Here is a 13,772-nt window from a genome sequence, read left to right as displayed (position 1 = left end):
ATGACATGTGTGTGCGCGTATTATTCCAATTTTTCTAACATATTTAAAAGGATTCATTTAGAATTTTAGATTATCATGTCCTACCATACTTGCATGCTTCATCGTAATACTCGTTTACTCCTCTATATTATAAGGGGTTGCCTAGAACTGCTTTCTGTCAGTGTGACCAACCCTTAGATCCGAAGATCTAGAGTTGTGCAAGAATCAAAGGATTAGAAAATCTTGATTGCAGTATCCAACAACTATTAATGTCAAAGAAATGACCATTTTCAGATTCACCAAGCAATACTCACTCTTTTACTTATTGTTTTCCAGAGAGTTCAACCAACAACAGTGGTGAGTGACATCAAACAGCTTGCCTCGGTCCTCATGTTTCTCCTCTTATTCGTTCAAGCACTATGGTCATGATGTGAATGTGGCGGATTTGTTAGCTCGTCGTAGTGAGCCGAACTCTTGTAAGTTTTCTTCTGTTGTTGTTCCGGATTATCTCCCAAACGTACTATGTAATGATGTTTTGTGATCAATAAAGCGTCAACATTCTCTCAAAAAAAAGAACAGCGCGCACAGGATGCTTGAACAACCCTATCCTTTGTACTGCAAGCCCCCGACTGACATGGCTGGCGGGGAGCCGTTTCCCGCGGCAAGCCCGGTGTCCAAATCCGGTCATTTGACATGGTCTCCCTTCTTCTTGAAAACAAACGACCCAAAACGTCTGCAACCATCAACGTTACTCACACGCACGCCGAACGTCCTTAATTTTAGCGAGCTCGCACAAAATCTGCATGCCTAATTATACCTCTTTCCTGCTCCTCCTCCGTTGGAACGCCTTTGCTTCCCACCATTCCTGGCCTCACCCCCGGGCGAGCGAGCGAGCTTTCTTGCCTCGACGCTCCCTCGCTCCCACGCTAGCTAGCTCGCTCGATCGGTCGGCCGGCGAGCGGCATTCTTCTTGGATCGATCGAGCTAAATGGTCGAGGCAGTGCCAATGCCGCTTCGGCGGCGGTGGCGAGTGCACTTGTTTGCCGCCGCGGTGGTTCTTGCCGTCGTGACAGCCGCGCGGGCGCAGGACTACAATAACGGCGGCGATGACGATGACGAGAAGGATAAACCGCAGTTCAAAGCGCAGGAGGCGTGCAACGGCGCGTTCCTGTCGTACACGTTCATGGAGCGCACCAAGGAATACCCGCACCTGAAGAACGCGACGGCGCAGGCGTACGCGTTCAAGGCGCAGGCGACGGTGCTCAACACAATGACGGAGGACCTCACGGCGTGGCAGATGTTCGTCGGGTTCCAGCACAAGGAGATCCTCGTGTCCGTCGGCGGCGCCGTGCTCCTCGACGGCACCGATTTCCCGGCCAATGTGTCCGGCGGCGCCACCTTTGCGGGCTACCCGATGGCGAACCTCCTCAACTCGATCGAGACTGCTGGCGACATGACGCAAATTCAGGTCCAGATCGACATCACCGGCACCCAGTTTGGCATCAAGCCCCCAGGCAAGCCCATGCCCAAGACCATCAAGCTTGCCAATCCCGGCTTCCGATGCCCCGCCCCCACCCACAAAGGTAGTTCGCCCGGACAAAACCTGATGATCAAATAGGTCTGCATGGAGCTTACTGTAGCTGGCTGTGCACATGGCTGCTTGTCAGATAAACTAAATTGAGGCAGGCATGATCTGTGCTGTGCAGATAGCGTGATGTACGTGTGCTGCGTCAAGGACCGCAAGTTCAAGGCGAAGAAGGCCAACAGCACGCGGTACCTGCCGCGGCAGAAGGCCGACCTCACCATCGCCTACGACGTGCTGCAGGCGTTCGGCAACAAGTACATGGCGCAGGTGACCATCGACAACTGGAGCCCCATCGGCCGGCTCGACAACTGGAACCTCACTTGGGAGTGGAAGCGCGGCGAGTTCATCGAGAACATGCGCGGCGCATACACGCTGCTCAAGGAAGGCCCCGCCTGCGTCTACAGCCCGGCGGCGAGCTACTACAAGGACTTCGACTTCACCCCCGTGTACAACTGCGAGAAGCGGCCCGTCATCGTCGACCTCCCCCCGGAGAGGGAGAAGGACAACGCCGTCGGCAACCTGCCCTTCTGCTGCAAGAACGGCACGCTTCTGCCGCCGACCATGGACGAGTCCAAGTCCCGGGCCATGTTCCAGCTGACGGTGTACAAGTTGCCGCCGGACCTCAACCGCACGGCGCTGTACCCGCCGCAGAACTGGAAGATCGCCGGCAAGCTCAACCCACACTACGTCTGCAGGCAGCCCATCCGGGTGAGCCCCATGGAGTTCCCGGACCCCACGGGGCTCATGTCGACCACCCCGGCCGTCGCGTCCTGGCAGGTGGCATGCAACATCACGCGCCCCAAGAAGCGCGCCTCCAAGTGCTGCGTCTCCTTCTCCGCCTACTACAACGACTCCACGGTGCCCTGCAACACGTGCGCCTGCGGCTGCGCCGGCAACGACACCGCCATGTGCAACCAGAACGCTCACCCGATCCTGCTGCCGTCGGAAGCCATGCTCGTGCCGTTCGACAACCGGACGGCCAAGGCTCGGGCGTGGGCCAAGATCAAGCACTGGCGCGTCCCCAACCCCATGCCGTGCGGCGACAACTGCGGCCTCAGCATCAACTGGCACGTCATGAACAACTACAAGTCCGGCTGGTCCGTGCGCATCACCATCTTCAACTGGCAGGACTACACCTTCAAAGACTGGTTCGCCGCCGTCACCATGGGCGACCACTACAGCGGCTACGAGAACGTTTACTCCTTCAACGGCACGAGGATGGGCAAGCCCTTCAACAACACCATTTTCATGCAGGGCCTGCCGGGGCTCACCTACCTGGAGCCCATCACCGACGGCAAGACTACGGACGGTCCCAGGGTGCCGGGGAAGCAGCAGTCCGTCATCTCCTTCAAGAAGAAGGACGCACCTAACATCAATATTCCCAGAGGGGAAGGCTTTCCCAAGAGGGTCTACTTCGACGGCGAGGAGTGCGCGCTTCCCGAGACGATACCAAGGGTGTCCAGTGCGCGCCGGCGGGCACGTCCCGCGAGCCTCTTGCAGCTTGTTACCGGGGTGGCCATTATAATGATCGTGGCTGTTGTGGACTCATTCTGCTTGTGATGTGTACGTGTTGAAACAAAATCAGGGGATCGATGTGTATAGTGATTATTTGTCTTAGGGTGATATATATACACTTGCTGAACATTTATATTTGGTGGTGGTGGGGGATATCTTTCAACTCCAATTCACAATTGATTGATCCCTAAAAGAAGGAACTTTGCACTTCCGGAACTACCACACTTGTGAAAAAACTTATTCACAATCCCTTATAGCGGTACAACAGAAACATTGCGAGTCTGAATATCAAACACTTATTATTACTAGCAAAAAGAGTCCTATTCGGTCCATTGAGGATACCAGTCAAATCCCAATTCTTCTGAAATAACTTATCAACTAGTGGAACTAATAAATTAAACATCTTAAGTGCTCAAGAATTTATTTATGTAAGGTTCTAAACTCCTCAGCTCACCTAGTGATACTCGAGACTAACTACTGCTGAAAGAGCAAAGTCTAAACCCCGTGTTTTGTGTGTTTGATGACAACACTTGAGTTATCTCACCGTGTGCCTTGAGTATCATTGTATTGCCTGCCAAAACCCACCGGCGAGCAGCGACGAGCAACACGGACAGCCGGGAGGCTCCCAGGACTGCTGGTGGGCCCTGGTCCCTCGGGCAACGGCCCGCAATGCTCTGGCACACGTCCTGACGGTCGCAAGGGCGTGCCACCTGACCTATACCTGGTCAGGAAGGTGTTGGATTGCTTCGATTAGCTTCCTGCATGGTAGACACGTAAACATTAAATGAGCCTCGATCGGCTCTCAGGTTACCCTGTGGATCGGCTCAAAGAGCCGATTGCCCCATGGTTCACGTTGGATTTACGATGACATGGGGATCCTGCTTTATCAAAACCAAGTTAAATCAATCTACGACAGTTTAGGGTTTTCACCGCATAACTGGAACATCCTACACGTAGTTGAGCCTAGCAGATACGAAAGATGATGGAAAACTAGTCCTAACAGAGGCCTAAAAACCAACATGAAGTCAATTCCCGGAACAATCCCTTCTAGGACTAGCAAACCACGCCTCACGCACTACCGGATCATTCAACCCGTTTGCAAGGCCTAACCATGCGGATATCAAACTAATCCTTGAAGAACAAGGAACAACTATAACAGATCAGATCTACTAAATAAAGATGAAGCAAGGTGCTGCCCTTACACCTAAGATAGATGTAAAGGCAGCTAGATATCGAGGGGTAGCATAGCTAAGCAAACATATTCAGAAAAGCATCGATGCAAGCCCCAAAACATCTACGATAAGGGTGTTACTCGCCATCAACAAGGCTTCAGTACGAGTAACACCAGATAACGAATAAACCGATACTGCCTAGATCGCAAGGCAGCATGATGCTTACCCGGAAGAAACCCTCGAAACAAGGGGTGGCGATGCGCCTAGATTGTGTTTGTTGTGAACGTGGTCGTCCTCCTTTCTCAATAACCCTAGGTACATATTTATAGTCCGTGGACTTTCTAATTCGGGAATAAACCTAACCGTGTACGAGCTAAACTCTATCTCTTAATTCTAACGAAATCTACCATAATATACAGATACACGGGCAATCTAGCCCAAACTCTCGTACAAGGCCGCTTCAGAGACACTTTATACACAAGTCCTCTAAGCCCATCTCGATCACGGCCCATCTCCTGCTCTGGCTAAATTCTGGTGATAACACATGCCCCCCTGGTTTTGGTAATAATAATTCCAAAACCACTCTGTTTTTTCTTCATCGGGTCACGCGTTGCAGAGCAGAACCGCTTCAATGTCTTTCCATCATGATGCCCTGTCTTCTCAACTTCTGCACGATTGTCAGTTTTGGCACCGCATCCTCGAAAACTGCTCAAGCATTAAATCTCCACTATATCCCCTTTATTTAACCGCGTCGAGCAGTTCGCTTCTTCATCCCCCTGCTCCGTACTAGCCATCGGAAAGCCCTCCTCTACGCCATGGACTCCTCCTCCTCCTCCTCTGCCTCCTCAGGTCTTTCCTCCCTATCCTCTCCCTCTCGTGAGCCGACGCCGGAGTGGGACTCGATGGCGGCGTACGACATCCTTGCCCCAACGAAGTGGGACGAGGAGGATCATGACTCCTCCGTCTGGTCCGAGGATGACAAGTCCTTGACCGACGGAGAAGACAACTTCCAGTTCCTCGTCGATGGGGAGCTGGAGGCGGAGAGCGAGGACGACTTCTTCTCCTGGGACGACTTCACCTCCTCCGACGAGGAGGAGGATGACACCTCCTCCGACGAGTATCCGCCGGCAAAGCGCTTCCACGCCGGGTCGGATGACGACGACGACGACGAGGAGGAAGAAACCCCTGCCGAGGGCTACGGCAGCAACGACGAGGAGCTCGCCGGCAGCAGCGCCGACGGCAGCTATGACGGCGACGACGAGGGCAGCGACGGCCCTTAGATTAGGGACTACTAGCGTAGGACTAGTAGTAGTAATCGGCTCTTCTTTTGTTCTTCCCTTCCTGAGCAATCGGCTCTTCTCTGTACAAACCCTCTTTATTAATGAAGAAAATGTTTCTATGTCGATTTTGCTTTCATATCAATTTTGCCGATTGTCGAACAAGTCAACGCGCAAAGAGCCGATGGCAGCGCATCGGCCTCTACCATAAAACGCGAGTAAGGCCAAATCAGTTGCCTATTTCAAACGGTAACCTGCAACCCTTGTCTGAAAGAGTAAACTCAGATCCCCAAATCGCCGCTCGAACAGATCCAACTTACGGCCACGCGAATCTATGATCTCAATCGTGCAGATTCAACTCCACAGCGAATCCAATGGCGGAATCATCCAACACCAACACTACGGTCTCTGGCCTGAAGGTAATCCTCAACCGCTCCTCGCTATCTGAGCATAGTGTTAGAATTAACAGCAAACATCTGAATTAATGTCTCATTCCGTCATAAATGTTTAGGTATCAGACATTCTGCTGCAGCATCCTTCTCTTCCAAATTCTCTCTGTCTTGGCCCTCATTCTACCGAGAGTCCTGCCCATTTGATTTCATGCGAGGCCAATAGAATTCCCTTCGTGAACCAGAATTTAGATCTAACTTCTTGGGCCGACTGCTTACGAGCCTGGCCTAATCCTTCTGAAGATTGGGTTTCATGGTACAATAGAATATCCAAGAATCACCAAGCCACCTGGGAAACCACAGGAATAGCCGATGCTTTAGCTTTATCCCTGTCTCCCCTTGAGAAACATGAAAACCTTCTGAAAACCATCGGCTACTTTTGGTCTGATGCTTTGAATTGCTTCATGTTTGGCCATGGCCCCATGACACCAACCCTACTAGACGTGGCCATGATCACTGGTCTAGACATTGCATCCCCAAGCCCCTCTGCTTTTATGCTGCCAAAGGTCCCTTTCACACTCTCTTCCAAAACAGAGTGAACAAACTGGGGTGCTTATCTTCGACGCCACATGAAAAACAAAGGCCCTCTAACAGAGAAAGAACACACGGCCTTCCTGAATTTCTGGTTGGCACACTTCATATTCTGCGGCCCTTCACTTGCTCCAACCAAGAATTACCTTTCCTTGGCCTATGAACTTGCCAGAGGCACCCAGCTTGGCATTGGCAAACTGTTCCTTGGAGAGGTCTATCGATATCTCCAACTAATGTCTGTCAAACTGTTTTCCCAAAAGACAGTCAAAACAGGAGGTCCCTGGTGGTTTATTCAACTGTGGGCTCAGTTGTATTTTCAGAACCATGTCCCAAACTTTCCACCTTTGGCCACTTGCACCTTTCCAGATACTAACGGGAAGCCAATCCGGTGCACTAGCTACGGCCAAGCTCTATATAGCATCCCAGGTAGCAAACTGACCCTCAAGGAAGCATTGGAGTGGTTCAGAATTTTCTACCAAGGCCTGGACAATCCTCTCTTCTTTCCTTATACGGAGTGTGAAAATTTTGAAAATCCAGTTTCCTTCAGGCTAGACAGCTTTGCCGATGACGCCAGCACCCGGCAATTGTATTCCATCATGATCCGTCCCTGCTTCCTTCCAGTTGGCATGAGCACCTCAAACAGGATCATCAAACCTGGTTATGAGTCTTATCAGCCGGTCGTAGCAGCCCGGCAGCTTGGTCTTGGGCAGGTATCTCCCCATTTCTTCCTCCACCACTTAACAGAGAGTAGAGCTGAGCTGCCCGATGTCCTCACCGGTCAGAGGTGTTACTCTTTCTTTGATGCTCTAGCCATCCCAATTCCTCACAACCTCTCTTTTACCTCATCAACCGATGGTTTTGAGACCTGGTGGTCAATGTGGAAGACTCATGCCTTCAGGAGAGCTCTGGGACCCCTACTGAAACAACTTGATGCTGAATATGATATCCCTGCAGAACAGGTACCACTACTCACGAATTATCTTGAAGTGGCTTACAATGATTTCCTTCCTTTCATAACCCTACTATGTCTTCTTGCAGCAACAAGACGGTCCAGAACCTGTACATGATGACGGCTCCCCCTTCAGATTCCTCCCACCAGCTCCGGTGGTCCTCTTCTGCAAAAACTCACCATCCTTGAAAAAGGTTGTGATGCAGAGCCAGCCGATTTCACCAAAATCGGCTTCCAAGAGCAGAGTATCTTCTAGGCCAGCTGCCCCCCGAGCCTCAGCTAAGGCGAGAACAGCAGTGAGGAAAGTAGCTGCCAGGAAGACCTTGAAGCGCCAAAACCCTACTCCAGCCCAAGAAAGTTTGCACGTAAGCTGATCCATGCCTTGGCTGGTTTCATCTATCCTTCTAGGCTTCTGCAACATGCTTGTATTTCTTTTACAGACCTCTACTGAAGAAAACTCCAGCGAGGAGACACAGTCCAGTCGAAGGGACTCGAGCTCGGGCAACTCTGGGAAAAACCACCACGCAGAGCCAGCCAGACTTGCCACCGTCGGCTTCCAAGAAAAGGTCAGCTCCTGAACATGCTGCTTCCCAAGCTCCAATCAAAGCAGGGCAGGGTGGATTACGCACAAAGAGCCGATGCATCAAGAGAGCTCGCAAGGAACCGCAAACCTCTTCATCGAACCAGGAGATTTCGAATGTAAATACCCTCCATACTCTCCTTGGCTCATATTTCATGCTAACCTGTTGCTGTTCTCATCGGCTAACCACTTCCTTTGCAGACTGATGACACCTCTAGTGGGGAAGTCGAGGAAGTACTGATGCCATCCGCCACCCTGGACCTAGCAACTCCTAAAAGTGTAGCTGACAAGGTTGCCAACTTGGCCAAGCCCACAGCAGAAACACAAGAGCCGATCACCTCTTCATCGGCTGTTCCTCTGGTCTTAGGAGAGGTACACTCCCTTTCCTTAGCTCTACCTTTCTCTTTCGCTGTATACTGACGTTGTTCTTGTTGTTTGTCAGAGTTATGACCTCTCAAGCTTGCTAACGTTCGACCCTGAATCCATCGAACCAGCTACGTCTAAAGCAAGTGAAGAGTCAGGACCCAGCGCTACACATGGTCAACTCCAGCATCTCAAGGCCCTGCTCTCCTCCTCAATTGAGACATTGGTTGAAGACCCCGAAGAAGTGAAGAGCATTCTTGAAGACATCCAGCCTCATCTTCCGGTGACGTTGCAGGTGAAACTCTTGCCAGTTGTGACTCTGTCTGCCTACAGGTCAAGGGTGAAATTGGCTCGTCAGAGAATCGGCCTACGCCACGCCCAGCTTCCGTTGAGAGCCGATATTGCAGACAAATGTCAGCGGCTTAATGAGAACAAGGCAGCTTTGGACGCCAAAACTGACACCTCTGTCAGCACTGCTGAACTTGAGACCTTGCGAAAGGAGTTGGAGGACCTTGAAGAGAGGGTCCGGGCAACCAAGCAGCTCATCCAAGATAAGGAAGTCCTTATTGCCCACTCCCACGAGGAAGCAGAAGGCCTCAAATCTGAACTGAAGACTGATCTGGCCGAAATACGTGCCCTGAACAAGCAGCTGGTGACAGGCAAGGACGAAGATGACGAGGCCGAGATCGCCGAGGTGGATCGTGTTCGTGCTAACGCCCTCCATGCTCTTGAGGTATTCCTTCAGTAGAGCTTCTCTATGTACCCTGATAACTGCTCAATTGAGCTTGTACCTCTGCTTATAATAGTTTGTACCTCTAGTCATAACAGTTTGTACCTCTAGAGTCGATGGCTGTGCATCGGCTTTGCTTAAAAAAAATTATTTTTTACTGGCCGATCGATTTCATGCATTGGCTCCCATATTTCAATGTCCATCATCTCACATACTTGGGAAATATTTCTTGAGATGCTAGCCATTGACAGCCACTGAGCACATACTTCGTAGCCTCGTACCTTATCCGTTTAAGTGCCCCCCGAGCCGAATCTTTCAAGTAATTGAAGATATCGGCTCTCCAGTCATCTGGCTCCAGTAACTGTACTTGAAAATCGGTTACATCTGTCACGTCTTTGTAGCCTAGCGCCATTTGTGCGAGATCGTTTGCTTTTTTTTTGGGCCGATCGCCGGGATCGGCCTTGCCACGTACGTCCGTTGATTTTGGTTTTGCTACTCCGTCAGGCCGGTGGATAAGACCAGCCTCACCCCATTTTTTGAAGCTTCGATGCACTCACAGCCGTCCAAACTGATTCCAGAGATCGGCTATTGGTCGTCTGCATCCCAAATATTCATGCCAGCTAGTGAGATCTCGATCGAGTCATCTGCATGAACGACCTCCACTTCATCTCCATCCCACTGTATCAGGCATTGGTGCATTGTGGATGGAATGCAGCAGTTGGCGTGAATCCAATCCCTCCCTAGCAGGACAGCGTAAGTGCTTTTGCTGTCGACAATGAAGAATGACGTAGGGATTGTTTTTCGGCCCACGGTTAGATCTACGTTCAGAACGCCTTGCGCTTCTGATGCCTGGCCGTTGAAATCGCTTAGTGTGACGTTGGTCTTGATCAGATATGCGTTAGAGCGTCCCAAACGCCGTAGCATGGAGTATGGCATTATATTGACTGCCGCTCCCGTGTCAACCAACATCTTGTTGACAGGCTGCCCATTGATATAACCTCTGAGGTACAGGGCCTTCAAGTGCCTGTAGCTCCTCTCTCGTGGCTTTTCAAAGATAACCGGCCGTGGACCGCAGTCAAACTGTGCTACTGGCACTTCTTCAGCTCTTGGAGCACAAAACTCCGACGGGAGTATGAACACCATGTTTGTGCCAGCCGATGCCTCCGCATCGGCTTTTGCTTGTTTGGGGCGCCATTCTTTCTTCTGTGGGCGCGTCTCTATCTCCAAAGTTTGCTGAATTTTCACGGCCAGATCGGGCCGTGCCTTCCTCAACGTGTACAGGTACTGCGCCTCGGCTTCCTCCAAGTTACGTAGCCTCTGAACCCTCCGCTTTTGGGAATGATTGAGTCCATCAGGGCTTCTTCTTCTTCTTCTTCTTCTTCTGACTCCTCGAAGTCTTCCTCTCGAGATGGCTCAGCTCGTCGGTTCTGAGGTGGAAGAGGCCCTAGACGCTTGAACACTGAAACCTCACTTGCGCCCTTCCTCTGCTGTCTACATTCTGGGCAGTTGTCGATTGTAGGCAATCGGCTCATTCCTGAGTCCCAGCAGTGTTTGAAGAAAGGACAATCCCAGTGTCTGTCCATGCCTTCCTGCTCTCTTGACTTCTCCTTAGCGCAGTGCTCATATCTTTCGTCGTTTCTATCATACCGACGATATTTTCTGCTGTCAACATCAGACCGACGATATCTTTCGTCATCCATGTCGTACCGCCGACGTCGGTCGTACTGATGCTCATATTTATTCAGGAGATGCGCGGAGAGCGGTCGTTGGTACCGCACGTTTCTCACTTGTTCCTCGGTGAGGTACTGTCTGTCATCATATTGGGGCCGGTCGCGTGGATCGGCCTCCTCCTTATCCTTGCCACGGGAGTGACTGATGCCTTCTTTATCCTTGCCATGGCGGTCTACAGGCCCTGCCATGTTAACCCCGAATGAGAAACCTGGCTCGCACCCCGTGGAGTGATTGAGTTCCACCATGTTAACACCAGGAAAGGGGTGCGTGTCTACTTTCATGGCAAACTGACCGAGGATCAGACGGCCCTGTTCTATCGCCATTTGGATCTGCCGACGCAACTCTTTGGAGTCATTGGTGGCATGGGTGAACGAGTGATGCCACTTGCAGTACGGTCTCCCATTCATTTCTTGCGCAGTAGGGATTTTATGGCCTTCGGGTAACTTCAGCTGCTTTTCTTTCAGCAATAAATCGAATATCTGCTCAGTTTTGCTTATATCGAAGTCAAACCCTTTTGCAGGCCCTTGTTGTTTCACCCATTTGCAGGACACGGGAGCTGCCCCCCGAGTCCATTTAGCCACGGCGACTTCCTGGTCTTCTGCAAAGTCTTCAACTTCTTCTGCCTCGACCAGGCCTATCGGGCGCTTGAACTTGTCTTGGTACAATTCTGGGTGGCGCTGTTCATATAATGTTAATTTCTGAACCATGTGTGCCAGTGAATTGTATTCCACTTGGAAAGCCAGATCTTTGATTGGCGCTGCGAGGCCTACCACTCCCAGATCGACTGCTTCTTTCTTAGTTAAACGAACCGAATAACATCGGTTCTTGACAGTCCTGAAACACTGAATGTAATCAGACACCGTCTCTCCCCGCTTCTGCCGGACCTGCGTCAGATCGGCAATGCCAGCCTCGGTAGCTTCTGAGTGATATTGTACGTGAAACTGCTCTTCCAGTTGCTTCCATGTCCGGACTGAATCTGGTGGCAACGAGGTGTACCACCCAAAAGCTGGTCCCGTGAGAGATTGCGCGAAAAACCTCACACGTAACTGGTCTGATGCTGAAATCATGCCCAACTGTGCTAGATATCGGCTCACATGCTCAATGGAGCTAGACCCTTCTGATCCACTGAACTTTGAGAATTCAGGGAGCCGATACTTGGGCGGCAGCGGGATCAGGTCATATTCGTTGGGATACGGCTTGGAATAGCCGCCTTTTTGGCAAGATACCGAACTGGTCTCTCAAGATCGTGTTGATTTGTTCCATGGTATGAGCTGCGGGGGTTGAGCTTTCATGACTCGTTCCGGTGGCATGTTTAGCGAGCCACGCCTGTTTATCAGCGTCTGCTCCAGGAATCCCTCCTGATCCAGAAATCCCTCCTGCTATAATCTGGTTCGTGCGCGCCCAATTATTGCAGTCCGGCACGTATGTGCACACGTATCCATGTGGGATCTCTTTAGGTGGCTCATACAAGAATTGGTAATCGCCAGGATCACCTCCAACCTTGTAGACGACGTATGCCGGTGAACCCTGTGGCTCTGGAGCTGCAAGCGTGAATGGCAGTTGCAGTCTGGTGTGGAACGGTGCCTCTCCCTGATGAGTTCCGGGGGTAGGCCCTGACGGGGAGTACTGATGCTTCATGATTTCCTGAACCACGCGAACCGCAATACGCTCCAAAGTGTTCACCAGGCTTTCAGAATGACGGTGTAGAGAATGAGCCACCATATAATTAACTTCTTCGCGCAGAGCCCTGGTGCGCTCCTCCGAAGGGAGAGACAAATCTACTCCATCGAGCACGCCTTCGAGTGTGAATCCCTTGAACCTAATGCCATGTGCACGGGTCCTTTCGAAAGAGCCGATGAGATCAGCTTCGAAGAGAGCCTTAAGTTCATCATATTTCTTCTTGTGATCCGCAGGCAGATCTTCATACTTGACTGGTTCGTCCGACATCGTAGATGCAAATGTTGACGTAGTTGGTGTAGAGTGTCCCACTGGGCGTGCCAGAATGTGTTGCCTGCCAAAACCCACCGGCGAGCAGCGACGAGCAACACGGAGAGCCGGGAGGCTCCCAGGACTGCTGGTGGGCCCTGGTCCCTCGGGCAACGGCCCGCAATGCTCTGGCACACATCCTGACGGTCGCAAGGGCATGCCACCTGACCTATACCTGGTCAGGAAGGTGTTGGATTGCTTCGATTAGCTTCCTGCATGGTAGACACGTAAACATTAAATGAGCCTCGATCGGCTCTCAGGTTACCCTGTGGATCGGCTCAAAGAGCCGATTGCCCCATGGTTCACGTTGGATTTACGATGACATGGGGATCCTGCTTTATCAAAACCAAGTTAAATCAATCTACGACAGTTTAGGGTTTTCACCGCATAACCGGAACATCCTACACGTAGTTGAGCCTAGCAGATACGAAAGATGATGGAAAACTAGTCCTAACAGAGGCCTAAAAACCAACATGAAGTCAATTCCCGGAACAATCCCTTCTAGGACTAGCAAACCACGCCTCACGCACTACCGGATCGTTCAACCCGTTTGCAAGGCCTAACCATGCGGATATCAAACTAATCCTTGAAGAACAAGGAACAACTATAACAGATCAGATCTACTAAATAAAGATGAAGCAAGGTGTTGCCCTTACACCTAAGATAGATGTAAAGGCAGCTAGATATCGAGGGGTAGCATAGCTAAGCAAACATATTCAGAAAAGCATCGATGCAAGCCCCAAAACATCTACGATAAGGGTGTTACTCGCCATCAACAAGGCTTCAGTACGAGTAACACCAGATAACGAATAAACCGATACTGCCTGGATCGCAAGATGCGATCTAGGCAGCATGATGCTTACCTGGAAGAAACCCTCGAAACAAGGGGTGGCGATGCGCCTAGATTGTGTTTGTTGTGAACGTG

General features: G+C 51.1%; 1 protein-coding gene across 1 annotated transcript; it reads left to right on the top strand.

Annotated features, from left to right (window-relative positions):
- The first annotated feature begins 798 nt into the window (after window positions 1-798).
- LOC127333275 (COBRA-like protein 10) lies at window positions 799-3,212 on the top strand. The gene is made up of 2 exons (XM_051359653.2): window positions 799-1,562; window positions 1,686-3,212. The coding sequence occupies exons 1-2, from the start codon at window positions 968-970 to the stop codon at window positions 3,122-3,124; spliced, it is 2,034 nt and encodes a 677-aa protein (XP_051215613.1). The 5' UTR covers window positions 799-967; the 3' UTR covers window positions 3,125-3,212.
- Window positions 3,213-13,772: the final 10,560 nt, after the last annotated feature.

This window comes from Lolium perenne, chromosome 2, assembly GCF_019359855.2.
Source record: "Lolium perenne isolate Kyuss_39 chromosome 2, Kyuss_2.0, whole genome shotgun sequence".
Taxonomy (NCBI): domain Eukaryota; kingdom Viridiplantae; phylum Streptophyta; class Magnoliopsida; order Poales; family Poaceae; genus Lolium; species Lolium perenne.
The sequence above is the reverse complement of the archived record's forward strand: the minus strand, read 5'-3'. Positions and strand labels throughout refer to the sequence as shown.

Excerpts from the sequence above, each read along its gene's own strand:
- LOC127333275 (XM_051359653.2), top strand. The coding sequence starts at position 968 with ATGGTCGAGGCAGTGCCAATGCCGCTTCGGCGGCGGTGGCGAGTGCAC. Across the intron at positions 1,563-1,685 it reads CCCCGCCCCCACCCACAAAG|ATAGCGTGATGTACGTGTGC; the intron begins GTAGTTCGCCCG and ends TGTGCTGTGCAG.